This window comes from Hyla sarda, chromosome 4 (genome assembly GCF_029499605.1).
Source record: "Hyla sarda isolate aHylSar1 chromosome 4, aHylSar1.hap1, whole genome shotgun sequence".
NCBI lineage: Eukaryota > Metazoa > Chordata > Amphibia > Anura > Hylidae > Hyla > Hyla sarda.
The window spans coordinates 48,660,476-48,675,644 of NC_079192.1; the positions used below are offsets into that span (position 1 = coordinate 48,660,476).

At 41.7% G+C, this 15,169-nt stretch overlaps 1 protein-coding gene across 3 annotated transcripts in view; it reads left to right on the forward strand.

The window, feature by feature from the left end:
• The window catches only part of RASAL3 (RAS protein activator like 3), an 80,879-nt gene that overhangs the window by 847 nt on the left and 64,863 nt on the right, over positions 1-15,169 (forward strand). For all 3 annotated transcript variants that reach the window (XM_056570831.1, XM_056570830.1, XM_056570832.1), the window contains exon 2: positions 11,688-11,800. In XM_056570831.1, coding sequence (XP_056426806.1) covers positions 11,688-11,800 — 113 coding nt within the window. The remainder of the gene's footprint in view (positions 1-11,687; positions 11,801-15,169) is intronic.

The following is a 15,169-nucleotide window of genomic DNA, read 5'->3' on the forward strand; positions in this document are numbered from 1 at the left end:
AATATCCACTTCTTAAATGGGCATTCTCGTCTTAGACATTCATGGTGGTGCATTGTAAACTCCACTGTTTCCATACTTCCCACTAACAGTAACTAGTTTGGCAGTTTCTATAATCCTAGCCCCCTTTTTAGTCATTCGCCACCTGGATTTGGTGACCAGCAGCTGTCTTTTCCGGCTGGATGAAGTTGAGACACCACAATTCTGAAGGTAGGATCATGTCCCAGACGTTAATGCTTATCTTATGGGATAAATGTATCAAATAGGAACACACCAGTTGAGATGGGAATTAATGTGAATGGACATTCAGACTTTAAAAAAGCCCTTATTCAGACAATGTCCCCATGACAACTCATGCTTGCAGGGCATTAGTTATGCTTGGAGGAGCTGCACATTGCACTTGCAAGCAAAGATAACATTGCAACAAAGTATAATCGGGGTTGTTCCATTTTTACAACCATAGTCCATATGTACTATAATAGTAGTAAACATAATTGTAGTATTAGTAGTAGTAAAATAAATAAATATAATTGACTCCTTTGAACAATTTATCACTGAGGAAACATATAAGAAGATAACGTCATCACACAATACCCACGTTCAGCTCCTCTGTGGGGAGTACAACCTACGGACTCTTTTAGTGTTGCTACCAGGGAACAATGTCATTCAGCCTCAGATACTGTGGTTTGAACCAACGGAAATTTGAACATTTCCTGCTCTGTCTTCACAGTGCGCGAAGTACGGATCACCAAGTCTGGATTTACTATATTTAAATATATTGTTGGCTGCCTCCCCTAATGCCCTCCACACCAATAATATATCATGAGTGGCTCATAGACTGTTTTTTGAAAGCATGTCATTTAATGTCAGTCATGAAAGCAAAGAAGCATGAACTTCCATGAAAATCAATACCAGCCAAAATATCCTAACTACACCTCCAAAACAAAACTAGTCTTAGCTTCACGAAGTCCTGTGCCAGGAGCTAGTGATATAATAACATTATATAGGCATCCATAAAATAGTTCAGAACACACACCAATGCCCACTGCAGGGTAATAACCATAGAAGTTATTGCAGTTTCAGCGCAGTCCTGGGCCCTGAGGGGCCTCACTGACATTTACATCATGGGCTTGTTAAGGAGCTATAGAGAGGGCTCAGGCCCTCTCTATACCTGGCAGCTCCAGGGCTCTTACAAATAGTCGGCATAGAGCAATCTCTGTTGCTGGCTATGCTAATTGTTGAAATGCTGCTGTCAATGCTGACAGAGACATTTAAAGGACATAGAATTACAATGTGTAGTACAATATAACTTATCCCCTATCTGAAGGATAGGGGACATGTTATAGATCGCAGGGGGGTACGAGCGCTGGGGCCCCCCGCGATCTCCCGGACAGGACCGTTGCAGTATGCTGGAAAGGGGGCGTTCCGTGACGCGGTGGCCGACATGCCCCCTCCATGGTGGGGGCGTGTCTGCGTCCAGGAGATCAGGGGGCCCCAGCGCTCGGAACCCCCGCACTCAATAACTTATGAGTATAACTAATAAGTTATATTGCATTACAGATCTCTTTTAAAGATTACTGGTGCTCATGATTGGTGATGCAGTGGCCGGATCAGCTTGCAGGAAACCAACCTGTTGTCATGACAGCCCCAGGCCTGTACTAGGCCTCCATGGCTGCCTTGACCTATAGTATTTTATTGCTTTTTATGAGCAATTGAATGATTGCTCATACATGTCAGCTAGGGTGACTACTGTAAACAAAATATTTATTCAAAAAAGTTAAAAAATGTTTTTTTTAAATATAAACTTCCCCCATAGTGGAAATTCAAATCCTCCCCTCCTTTTTCCACTTTTCAATAAATTGAATATATTTTGTATCACCTTGTGTTGTCCAACCTGTTAAATTATCATCTTTCTGATTCCACACAGTCAATGGCATAAATGCAAATTAATACCAACATTTTTTTTTTTTATCAGATTTTTGGTCACATCACATCCCAATAAAAAATGGAATTAAAAGTGATCAGAAAGTCACATGTAAAAACTAAAAGATCACAGTGCAGAAAATAAGCCCTCATACAGCCCAATGGACCAAAAAAAGAAAAAACTGGGAGTCAGAACATGACAATTTTAAGCATATTTATTTTTATTTTATTTTTAAGTTTTATTTTAAGCAGTAAAATAAAACAAATTCTATATACATTTGGTATTGTAATCGTACTGACCCACAAAAGGAACATAACTGTCAGTTAAATGTCAAGTGTACTGGGTGAAAACTAAAACCCCCAAAATCTAACAATTTACTTTTTTTTTCTATTTCACCACACTAATTTTTTTCAGATTTTACTGTACATTTAATTACTAAAATACAAAGGTTTCATTACAAAGTAGAAATAGTCCTTATATAGCTCTGTAGATAGAAACAAACAAACCTGATGAATGGGCTTATTAGCAGGGGTCAAGTCCAGGGAAAAAAAGTGTGGGAACTCACCCAAGATTTCCACTTAAAGGGGTACTCCGCCCCTAGACATCTTATCCCCTATCCAAAGGATAGGGGATAAGATGTCTGATTGTAGGGGGCCCACCGCTGGGACCCCCACATTCTCCCTGTTGCACCCGGCATTTGTTTAGAGCATTGGGTGCAGCTCTGGAGGCTCGTGATGTCACGGCCACTGCCCCTCAATGCAAGTCTATGGTCATGCCCCCTCCCATAGACTTGATTGCCGTGATGTCACGATCCTCTGCCCCCCTTCATCAGTCATTCGGCATGGAGCGAAGTTCACTCCATGCGCTGGATGTCTGAGATGCCACAGCCGAGATCGAGGGGGTCCCCAGCGGTGGGACCCCTGCGATTGGAAATCTTACCCCCTTCCTTTGAATAGGGGATAAGATGTCTAGGAACGGAGTACCCCTTTAACCTCTTAAGGCCCTATCTCTAACGCAGGGCCACGGCGTGAACACCGCGTCTAAAGTGAAAGTAAAACCATGCCGATTAGCTCAGGGAGCTGTTCGGGATCACCGCCGCGAAATCGTGGCACCCCGAACAGCCTACATGACAGCCGGAGGATCCCTACCTGCCTCCTCGATGTCCGATCGCCAAATGACTGCTCAGTGCCTGAGATCCAGGCATGAGCAGTCATGCAGCAGAATCATAAATCAGTGGTTTCTTATGAGAAACCACTGATCAATGTAAAAGATCAGTGTGTGCAGTGTTATAGTCCCCTATGGGAGCTATAACACTGCAAATAAAAAGTGGGAAAAAAAAGTGAATAAAGATCATTTAATTCCTCCCCTAATAAAAGTTTGAATCACCCCCCTTTTCCCATAAAAAAAAAAAAAACAGTGTAAATAAAAATAAAAATAAACATATATGGTATCGGCGCGTGCGGAAATGTCGGAATTATAAAAATATATTGTTAATTAAACCGCATGGTCAATGGCGTACGCGCCAAAAAATTCCAAAAGTCCAAAATAGTGCATTTTTGGTCACTTTTTATATCATGAAAAAAGGAATAAAACGCAATCAATAAGTCCTATCAATGCAAAAATGGTACCGCCCCATATGCAGAAAAATAAAAAAGTTATAGGGGTCAGAATATGACAATTTTAAACAAATACATTTTCCTGCATGTAGTTATGATTTTTTCCAGAAGTACGAAAAAATCAAACCTATATAAGTAGGGGATCATTTTGATCGTATGGACCTACAGAATAAAGAGGTGCCATTTTTACCGAAAAATGTACTGTGTAGAAACGGAAGCCCCCAAAATGTACAAAATGGCGTTCTTTTTTTCAATTTTGTCTCACAATTATTTTTTTTTCTGTTTCGCCGTAGATTTTTGGGTAAAATGACTGACGTCATTACAAAGTAGAATTGGTGGCACAAAAAATAAGCCATCATATGGATTTTAGGTGCAAAATTTAAAGAGTTTTAAAGGTGAGGAGAAAAAAACGAAAATGCAAAAACGGAAAAAACCCGGGTCCTTAAGGGGTTAAGGGCTGGTCCTGCAGGACTCATGATAATGGGAACTGTGTTCCTTCTGTGGAAAAAGTGCAGGAAATCTGTTCCCATGAGTTCCTACAGGACTTGAGCCCTGCTTATTGGACATCTATCAACAGGAAATTGCCTACTGTCACTGTCTATTTTCAAAAGTTATGAAATATATTTTTTCACATTGGTCACTAAGCAATTATAAAAGGCTGACATTCCTCTCACTGTTTGGTTTGTGCTGTGAACCTTGGGGGCCGGGTCAATAATCATCCCAATATATTCAGGATAAAAAGGAAAGGATTATGGTAGAGGATTACAAAGGTTCCACTATTTACAATTGGTGATTGGCAAAGCTGAGCTTCTCCACTCTCCTATCACTCTCTACCCCCCATGACCATCCACTGGACCCACTGTGCCACTTACCGTTTTGGCATAGGGCCAAACTTGGGAGCAGAGTCTATATGTTCCCCTGGTTTTCACCCTTTATCCCACACCAGGATGCGGAAGCTGGTCTTAGCTGCAGGGGAACACCAGGTCGCTGCCACAAGAGTGATCCCGGTTAGTGGCAGCTGGCCGAGCATGCCAGAACGCCCCGGAGCCAAGCACCCGGGATACAGGCAGGTGAGTGCGAGCTGACACTGGAGATATTAGTGAGGTATGCCTCAGGGGGTGTAGGGTAGTTGGGGTGTTGCTGTAGTATATGAGGGGTTAATTTAACCCTTGTCATGTTCACAAGGAGATAGAAAATATGTCCGCACTCACCATACCGTTGTAACGTATTTGCTTTATTGAAATCTTCAGAATTTCATGTAGAAAGCCAGCATCAAAAACACCCGAGTGCAGGGAGGGGGGAGCAGCTCCATACACGGAGACTAGGAGCGGCTGTCAGGAACAACAGCACCGTTTCACGTTATCCACGTATCTTCCGGTTCCTGGTTTTCTGAGATTACCTTACAGGTATATATTGGGAAGGGGAGGGAAAAAGTGAGCCCGTCACCAATATAATATAAATCTATAATGTGTGAAAATAAAGAAAATTAACTAAAGGTAAAAACAGAGATTACAGCGTTTATCATATATATACATGGATACCTATTTTCTTCTTTTATAAGATATTATGTTAGAGACTCCAATCTTTTTTATAAAAAAGAACTCATTAAATCCCATAGGGCCTAAAGCTATTAGTTTTATTATCCATCTAGATTCGCTTTGAATTAGTTTTAGGTGTCTATCTACACCTTGCGGTTGTTTTGGGATTTGTTCAATGCCCGCAAATTTCATGCATTCATATTTCCCTTCATGTTTTTCTTGTATGTGAGAAATTAGACGTGTTGCTCCTATTTTTGATTTTATTGAATAGATATGTTCTCTAAATCTCGTGTTTAGATTTCTTTTAGTTTTTCCGATATAGTAATATCCACAAGGACATACTATACAGTACGCTACAAATTGTGATTTACAAGAAATAAATTGGTTCACATTAATTACATGCCCTCCTAGCTGGAATTATTTCTTTTTTAACATAAATGTACAATATTTACAATGTCCACATGGAAAATTTCCATGTGATGTTTGTTTATTTAGCCATTCGGATTTATTTTCAATCTGTTCAAGCATATACCAATTGGTCCATATGGAGTTTGTTATAGCTGTGTTCATGGGACTGTTTTCAAAAGAAAAAATGAATTTTTTCTGTTGTGAATTATTCTGTTTTCTTTTTTTTTCTTTTTTTATTTGGGACCAAAAGTTATATTCTTTCTCTTGCTTCAGCTTTCATGAATGCCTTATTAATTACTGTTTCTGAGTAATTCCTCTCTATTAGCCTATTTTTTTATTCCTCTGCTTGTTTATAGTATGTTGTTGGATCATTATTGATTCTTTTTAATCTAATAAACTGAGAATATGGAATGTTTTTCTTAATGTAATATGGATGTGAACTCTGATAGTCTAATAGTGACTTTTTTGCTGTGATTTTTCTGTATTCTTCTGTTCTTAACGTATTGTTCTCAATATTACGGGTCACATCTAAAAAAGTTCAGAGTTTTTCCTCCATATTCATGAGTAAATAACATGTTCATGTCATTTTGATTTAAATATTGTACAAATTCTTCAAATTGTTGTTTATCACCATCCCAAATAATTAGTATGTCATCCACATATCTCAGAAATCCCCTCACAAACCGTGTGAAGGGATTTCTGAGAGTGCGGACGTACACTTGTTCAAAAACTGCCAGATATATATTAGCCAATGTACATGATACGGGTGACCCCATCGGGGTCCCATGGATTTGCCTGTACCAATCTTCGTTAAACATAAAGGTGTTAATTTAACCATTGTCACTCGTTACTCCAGGGTGAGGGTTAAAACTCTGAGGTAATGCTGGGCCTATCGCCACCCTTCCCAAGAGCGATAAGTGAGTATAGAATAATGGATAGTCCACAACCGGTGCTGAACTGAAAAACTTGTAGAAACTTTACTGAAGATTTTCTGTACATGCAGTAACAGTAACAGTCCAGATTCTATAAACAGCATGGCAATGACTGACAGTTGGCTGGGACCGGTAAGTTCTCTTTAGTTTGGGAGGATTTTGTAGCATAGATCTTCTGGATTTAGGGGTAGTTTTAGGTCCAGTGGTCTTGCGGAGATAGCGGGGAATTGTAAGAACTCACAGTCTTTAGCGTAGGCTGAGGCCACAAGGCTTAGGCCTAGTAATTGTCTTTGTAAGTTGCGAAGGTCCTAATGGATGCATCTCCCTTATATGGGCAGGGGCTGAGCAGTTTGGATTGGTCCATACAGCTGTCACTCACCGTTACATTGCATTGTGGGTGAACACCTGACACAAGAACCACCAAAGGTCCTTTAACAAACCATAGAGTTCTGAACCAAGTCACATGACCCACAGGTCCTGCGACGCTAATATGGTAGGCATCTTAAATATACATATTTACATTTTTATATTTAGAGGAATATTAGCTAACTGAGGGTGACGAGGGGTTAACTAAAGAAGAGGACCCCCACTGTTCCTAGGGACTCTGACTTTGGGGAACCCACCACAAGGTACGGTATGAAATACGGTACCGGGACACCACATTAGGGTATGTTCACTCTGCCGAATCTCCGCTCGAGTCAGGCGGCCGCTGCCGAAGATTCTTCAGTGGTAGGACCGCGGGTCACTGCGCCATCACCATTGATGGCTATGCAGTACTCGCGGAATTCCGAGCAAAGAATGAACATGTTTTTTCTTTGCGCCGAACAATTTCAGCGGCTGAAATTCCGCAGTGTGAACAGGTCTTGCGGTAGACCCATTCACACTGATGATAATGTTCACAGCGCAGAATTCTACTCGGGAATTCCGCAGTGTGAACATACCCTAAGAACACAGCAGGGGGGGCAAGGCAGGCCAGGTGATTTAGCAGTAAAACAGCAGAACTGAATAGCCTAGGTGCAGCTAGATGGAACAAGTTTGCTAGCAGAGAAAGAAAGTTAGACCGAGATAGGCAGTGGACTGCGGTACACGCTGGCCGCTGCCAACCACCAGCATTAAATAGTGTTTAATGTTGTGTTCCCTCGGACATCCCTAAGTGGAAATGTAAATATTTTGTGTGGCCACCATTAATTTCCTGCACTACCTAAAGCCTCTTGGGCATGGAGTCACTAGATCTACACAGGTTGTCACTGGAGTCCTCTTCTACTCCGCTATGACAACATCTCAGAGGTGTTGGATGTTAGAGACCTTGTGCTCCCCCACTGTCCATTTGAGGATGCCCCACAGATGCCCAATAGGGTGTAGGTCTGTTTACACTTTCAAATATTTCACTATGAACAGAAAACATAGGTGGTACATTAGCTTTATGTGTCAGTAGGGTGATGGCTCCCCCACAGTTCAACATATCCTGCCAAGAAGAGGTGGTCATGCATCTCAATAACTTCAATGGACTGTAGCAGAGAGAGCCGTGTGCCTTTGTTGCCACTTTTTCAATATGTAGGGTCAAGTGTGGTCCAAATTTGAGAGGGTTGCAAAAACTGAAGTTGAAACACAGCCTTAGAGAGTGACTCCATATAACATATCCATGGTTCCACCGCACTATTTTCCATGGAGCTGTACCAGAGCTCCTTCAGAACTGTGATACCAGGAGGATCAATGTGATTGGCTCCTTCAGGGCATATGGGTAAAATAAACTGTGGTAGCTTGGGGGGGGGTGTAGGGTATGGGGAGTGTACCTGTGCAGGTAATAAAGGGTATTTGTTAACCCTTGCTATTCGTGATGCCAGGGTGTGGGCTCCTCAATAAAGCTTTTCCTACCGTCGCCCTTCCCAGGAACGATAGGGAGGTAGATGATACTGAGTTTAAGGAGATAGTAATAATGGATTGTCCACAACTGGAAAGCTTCTGTAAACAGCGTTAACTTTACTGAAGATTTTCTGTATACTTCAACAACATAACAGTCTCTCATCTATACAGCTTCCTTCTGGAGATTGACAATGGTTGGGACTTTAGCTTTAAGAGTCTCTAGACTATTGCACTGCTCCACTGGATTTAGAGAATTAGTTGCAGTCCAGTAGTCAGGCTGGTATTATCAGGAATTAGTATAAGACTCACGATTTTTGGTTCTGCTGAGGCCGTAGGTTTTGAAGCCTAGCGTGTCGTTGAAAGTTGCAGCTCCCTTATATGGGCAGGGGATGGACTAAAGCTAATTGGTCCATACGGATGTCATTCACCATTACAGAGAATGCTGGGTAACACGTGACCCAAGGACCTCCTAAGGTCCTGCAACATACCATAGAGGTTACTAACTTGGTCACATGACCGAAGGTCCTGCGACACTGAAGAAGGTAAGTAGTATACATTCTTATATAATATAGATAGAATTACTAATATATACATTTATTAATATGCAAGTTAAACTTAAGGAGAGGCGACTAGGGGCTGTCCCACCTGAGGAACCCTACCTGAATGTAGGTACTCTGACTTTGGGGACCTCTACACTAGGTACTGGATGCAATACGGTACCGGGACACCACAAAACTGATAATGACCAATAAATCTTTTAGCTGAAAATGGACCGTGAATATGAATGTGTGGTGTCCCAGTACCGGAGTGTGTCCTGTCAGGTAAACATTGCTTCAGGTACCTGTACTAGGCCCTGCTGCTCAGGTGGTGCTGCGATATTCATTGTAATATTTGTTCTGTTAATTTATATTGTGTTGCTTCAAATAAATAAAAAGTTGGCACTGCCACTGGATATAGTACCCGGAATGATACTGCAAATTGCCACTGCTACTCACGGGTGTTCTGTTACCGCCGGTGCTCTTCCCAGAAATAAGAGAAAACGTAGAATGAAGAAGCCAGAGGCACTTGGTAGTCTTGCGGGTGATTTATTCAGGTCAGGTAATACAACAATGCTCAGTCGACTAATCATTTCGCGCACCCGCGCTTAATCAATGACCACCATTGATTAAGCGCAGATGCGCGAAATGATTCGTCGACTGAGCATTGTTGTATGACCTGACCTGAATAAATCACCCGCAAGACTACCAAGTGCCTCTGGCTTCTTCATTGTACAGTTACTTATATTGTGTTGCACTGTGTCTTTAACCCCTTAAGGACGCAGGGTTTTTCCGTTTTTGCATTTTCATTTTTTCCTCATCACCTTCTAAAAATCATAACGCCTTCAATTTTGCACATAAAATTCCATATTATGGCTTATTTTTTGTGGCACCAATTCTACTTTGCAGTGACATTAGCCATTTTACCCAAAAATCCACGTTGAAACAGAAATAAAATTAATTGTGCGACAAAATTGAAGAAAAAATTTCATTTTGTAACTTTTGGTTGCTTCCGTTTCTACGCAGTACATTTTTTGGTAAAAATAACACCTTATCTTTATTCTGTAGGTCCATACAGTTAAAATGATACCTTACTTATATAGGTTGGATATTGTCGTACTTCAGAAAAAAATCATAACTACATGCAGGAAAATTTATATGTTAAAAATTCTCATCTTCTAACCCCTATAACTTTTTTATGTTTCCGCGTACAGGATGGTATGAGGACTAATTTTTTGCACCGTGTTCTGAAGTTTTTAGAGGTACTATTTTTGTATTGATCGAACTTTTTGATCGCTTTTTTTTATTTTTTCATGATATAAAAAGTGACCAAAAATACGCTATTTTGGACTTTGGAATTGTTTTGCACGTACGCCATTGACTGTGCGATTAAATTAATTATATATTTTTATAGCTCGGACATTTCCGCATGCAGCGATACCACATATGTTTATTTTTATTTACACAGTTTTTTTTATGGGAAAAGGGGGTGATTCAAACTTTTATTAGGGAAGGGTTAAATTACCTTTGTTAACTTTTTTTTTTTCCACCTTTTTTTGCAGTGTTATAGCTCCCATAGGGACCTATAGCACTGCACACACTGATCTCTTATGCTGACCCCTGCAAAGCCTGTAGCTCAGGCTTGGATCAATCAAACCCCGATCGGACACGGCGGAGACTGGTAAGGGGACCTCCGCTCGGGTCCTAGCAGAACGGAACATCGCGATTTTATCGCGATGTCCCGATCAGCCTGACTGAGCTGCCAGGAAGCATCTACTTGCCGGGAAGCATTTACTCAACTTTGATCGCCACGTCTGAAGGGTTAATAGGGCACGGCACAACGATTTGTGCCGCGCGCTGTTAGCCCAGGGTCCCGGCTATGAATAGCAGTCGGGACCGACCCGGTGTGATGCGGGGTCACGATGTGACCCCGTTTTAAACACCGGGATTGGGCGTAGGGCGTACAGGTATGCCCTACGTCCTTAAGAGGTTAAGGATGTTCAGGATATCTGTAAGGAGGTATGATGCAGAGTACTCATGAGACCCTGGTTGCCCAAAGGGAGGCCCCCCTAGCTAGGCCATAAATAGTGTAGGGGGGGAGGAGCTATTCAGTCTAAGTGTAGTTTAGTTTCAGTTTACCTGAGACTGGTGCAGAGCTCAGTGTGAGCTGCAGTGTGGAGAAGAGAAAGAAGGAGTGTGAGACGAATCTAAGGGAAGGCGAATATAAATCTTCAAGCAAGCAACTGTACCATTCTGCAAGTATTCCCCACCCAGGAGGAATCGGAAATTCCTAATAGCAAACATAATACACAGTGAGTCAACGGGCCACATAGAAATAATTCATACCCTGGTGGTGTAGAGTAAATTGGACACTATCAGAACACTAGTTAACGTGGGAGGCCTCAGCATTAAGCCTAAAATTCCAAGCACAGTACTACAAGTCACAGCAAGTCTACAGAGCTCCAAGAGGGTAACACTGCATCCCCTCTACTCTAATCTGCGCTTTGAGGATTGTACCATCTACTCTTGCCTCAGTAAAGACGGTTATTCGTTACCTGGCATTGGTGTATTTCTTATCCCGCGCCTGGCCCAGGAGAAGCTGTCCTATCCTCGGACCGTGTTGGTTAATGGTGCCCTGGTGTCACTAAGTGATACATTTCACCACCCCGAGACACCATCTTGCACCACAGACAGTTACACTAGTGCGCCACCACAAATGTGCATGGCTGGCATAAACATAATTCCAAGCTTCCAAGTGGGTTTAGAGCTTCCAATGCAACATGAATAAGGAAAGGAAGTTAGACATTGTTATACCAATGAGTTTTCTTTAGTTTTATAACTAAACATTTGAACTGCTGTTAATATATTTTCAGAACCACCACATATTCCTCCTCAAACCAACCAAGCGCCTGAAGTTCCTGTCTGGGATGTATCAAACTTGGCCCTCGTGGAAGGTCGTATTCTGCTATCCAAAGGAGAAGAACAGGTAAATTGTTATACATGTATATGAACCATCAATCCCATCCACAACAATCCACAATTTTAATTTTCACCTTCAACAATTGTGTATTTACATAGGGTAACAATAATTATAATGATGGATCAAGTACATTTTTAGGACAACAACTTAACATTTATGGAGCTTTCCAGCTCCCACCTGATTTTTAATGTTATGATTCTATTTTCGCTCCTAATCACACCTGGCAAGCCCAGGGCCAATCAACTCCGGCTTTAACAACCACACCCCACTGAGCTGGTAAATTTAATATAGAGATATTTTTTAGCAATAGCATCTTCTACCTGAGTTTTATTATTCTGTTTTTTTTTTCTCCTGACCTTTGACTTGTTATTTGATTACTCCATTGCTTACTGTATCTGTACTATGTTGCTCTCACCGGTAAAGACTTGGCTTGTTTGATTCTGATTTAAAATTTGTTTGTATATTCCCTGTCTGAATTTTTGCTGTACTGTTGTTAGTTAACCCTTTTGTGCCCTGACCTTTTTTCCCGAATTCTGTAATGTGTTTGTTTATTTTTTTGACTTTGCAACATCCTGCAATTTAGTAACATAGAGACCGAGACTGTGGTTGGGGCCTTCCTATTAAAGAGATGGCGCTCCCAAGGAAGTAACCCGAAGTCATGGGTATTGGTATAAATAAATAAATAATTTATTTGTACAGCATAAAGAAATCAAAGAAAATAAATGAATAAAGTAAGACGTGTTTCGTCTGTAAATGAATAAAGCAAGACGCGAAAAATGTCCGTAGTGGCGACAAATCCAAGAGCTGCCGGTGTCCGTGGGACCAATCAGGAGGCAGTAGGAGGAGACTGTCAGCGATGACAGCCTCCTCCTACTGCCTCCTGATTGGTCCCACGGACACCGGCAGCTCTCGAATTGGTCGCCACTACGGACATTTTTCGCGGTTCAGTTTAAACACCTAAATACTCATGTAAAAGACTATACCTATATATTTTTCCATGTTTTATGTGGTTTTCATGCTCCTTTATTGAAAATGTTTGATAATGTAGGTCTCTAGTGCCCGATCCACACCTGGCCCCGGCACCCACCTTACATGACGTCACCAGCTCACCTGGATTTGGCGCCATTTTATGTATTTAAAGCCTCATACCTGTCACCTTGCCATACAGCAACCACCTGCAATTGAAAAAGGGAGCTGTGACTCCCGAAAATCATCTTGCTTTATTCATTTATTTTCTTTGATTTCCTTATGCTGTACAAATAAATTATTTATTTATACCAATACCCACGACTTCGGGTTACTTCCTTGGGAGCGCCATCACAGCTTTTTTCCTATATTTCTGCATTCTCCATACGAACCCACCCCTGGACTCCGTCCACACGCTGCAGGCCTACATACCAAGCTACCATCACCGGCAAAGGATACGCTACCATCTACCCGGGTACCTACCTACACCGGCTAAGAGACCTACACTGCACCCGGCGCCACCTCCTCTTTTTTCTGCTATATACTGCTATTAAAGAGATGGGCACACCATAAGGCAGGGACAAAGGTTTGGGCGAGCTCAGGGCTGCACTTATGCCTGACCTGACATCTGCATTGACCGTCAATGATTGCCTATAAAACAGAATTAATTTCTAGTCCCTCCTCCCATTTTTATTTTATTTAGAACCAGTGAACATATGGTATGCCCCCGAAACTTATTGATTGTTCAGTGTTCGGCAATATATGGAAGTTGCTAGAGAGTAAATGGAGCAGGACTCGAGCATGCACACTACCAATCTATTCACTCTGGTGGGGAATGTGATAGTGTTGCTCGCGAATATTCGCAATGCGAATTTTATTCGCGAATATAGCACTATATATTCGTAATTACGAATATTCATTTTTTTTTTTTTTCACAGTGCACATCACAGTGATTCCCCCCTCTCTGCTTCTAGCTTGTGTGGTGTAAAGAAGGCTCTAATACTACTGTGTGAGACTGGCGTGCGAATTTTCGCATATCCAAAAATTTACATATGCAAATTTTCGCATATGCGAATTTTCTCATGTGCGAAAATAAAACGTGAATATTACGAATATGCGAATTTAGCGAATATATGACGAATATTCGTCCATATATTCGCGAAATATTGCAAATTCGAATATGGCCTATGCCGCTCAACACTAGAATGTGACCTCTGTTCTCATTATGGGTGAGATCCCCCAGTGATCAGCTAGTATACCCTATACTGTGACAAGGGCAAAGTGTTTAATCTTGGAATACCCCATCTACTGTTCAGCCAATGTTCTTATTTAATGGGAAGAAGGGAAAAAGCAGCTGCAGGTTAACTGCCTCAGGAACATAGGATTGTATGTTGAAATTCAAAATTTCCAATCTGCCATCTGGAAAGAGTTAGGCAAGTAAGGCCCTTTTCCTGCTCTCCTACACTCTAGCTTCTAAGTGTACAAAACTTTAGGGAGGATGCAGTGCCAAATGACTATGACTCAAAAGAAAGCCGAAATATTTTTGTAATAAATTTCAGTCCATATACTTTGTGGTTCCCTGTGTTTTTTTCATAATTGGTTTACTGGGCTTAATGGAGTTTGTGTGCTTTCATAGAATTTTGGCACCTATAGCTATTAGGTAAATGTCATTGCTATAGGTATGGCAGGATGGAGTGTCTAATGTAAATAAATGGAGGTCACCAAATTCTCCCCGGATGGCCAGTGGCAGAGGAAAGACGAATCAAGCATATACAGTATGATTTCAGCATGCCCAATCCTTTGTCCCTATTGGAGATAAGCCGCTGCCAGTGCGGTGTGCCAGCAGCTTGTCTTCTGTTTTCTAATGAAAAACAAATAGCTGAATCTGCATGGTTTTGGGAAGTCAATAGAAATAGATTTTAAGCCATGTTCAGTCATTCAGTTTACATTGAAATCTGCAGCAAAAAATCCTGTGCATCAAATCTGCGCAGAATACTGTACGTGTGAATAGACGTATCAAAGGTTTTTATTTAACTTTTTTTTTTGGTATTTACTACAAAAACAAGCAAAAGCTAAATACGAACATAAGATTCTTTTCAAAGATTAAAGGGGTACTCTGCCCCTAGACATCTAGGTGTCTGATCGCTGGGGGGGGGCAGCTCAGCTGCGGCAACCCAGACATCCGGGGCATGGAGCGAACTTTGCTCTGTGCAAGATGACTAGTGATGCGGGACGGAGGCTTGTGACATCACAGGCACACCTTGCTCGTGATGTCATGGCCACACCCCCTCAGTGCAAGCCTATGGGAGGGGGTGTGACGGATGCCACGCCCCCTCCCATAGGCTTGCATTGAGCGGGCGTGCCCGTGATGTCATGAGAGGGCATTAATGTTATTTTGTTCCAGGAATG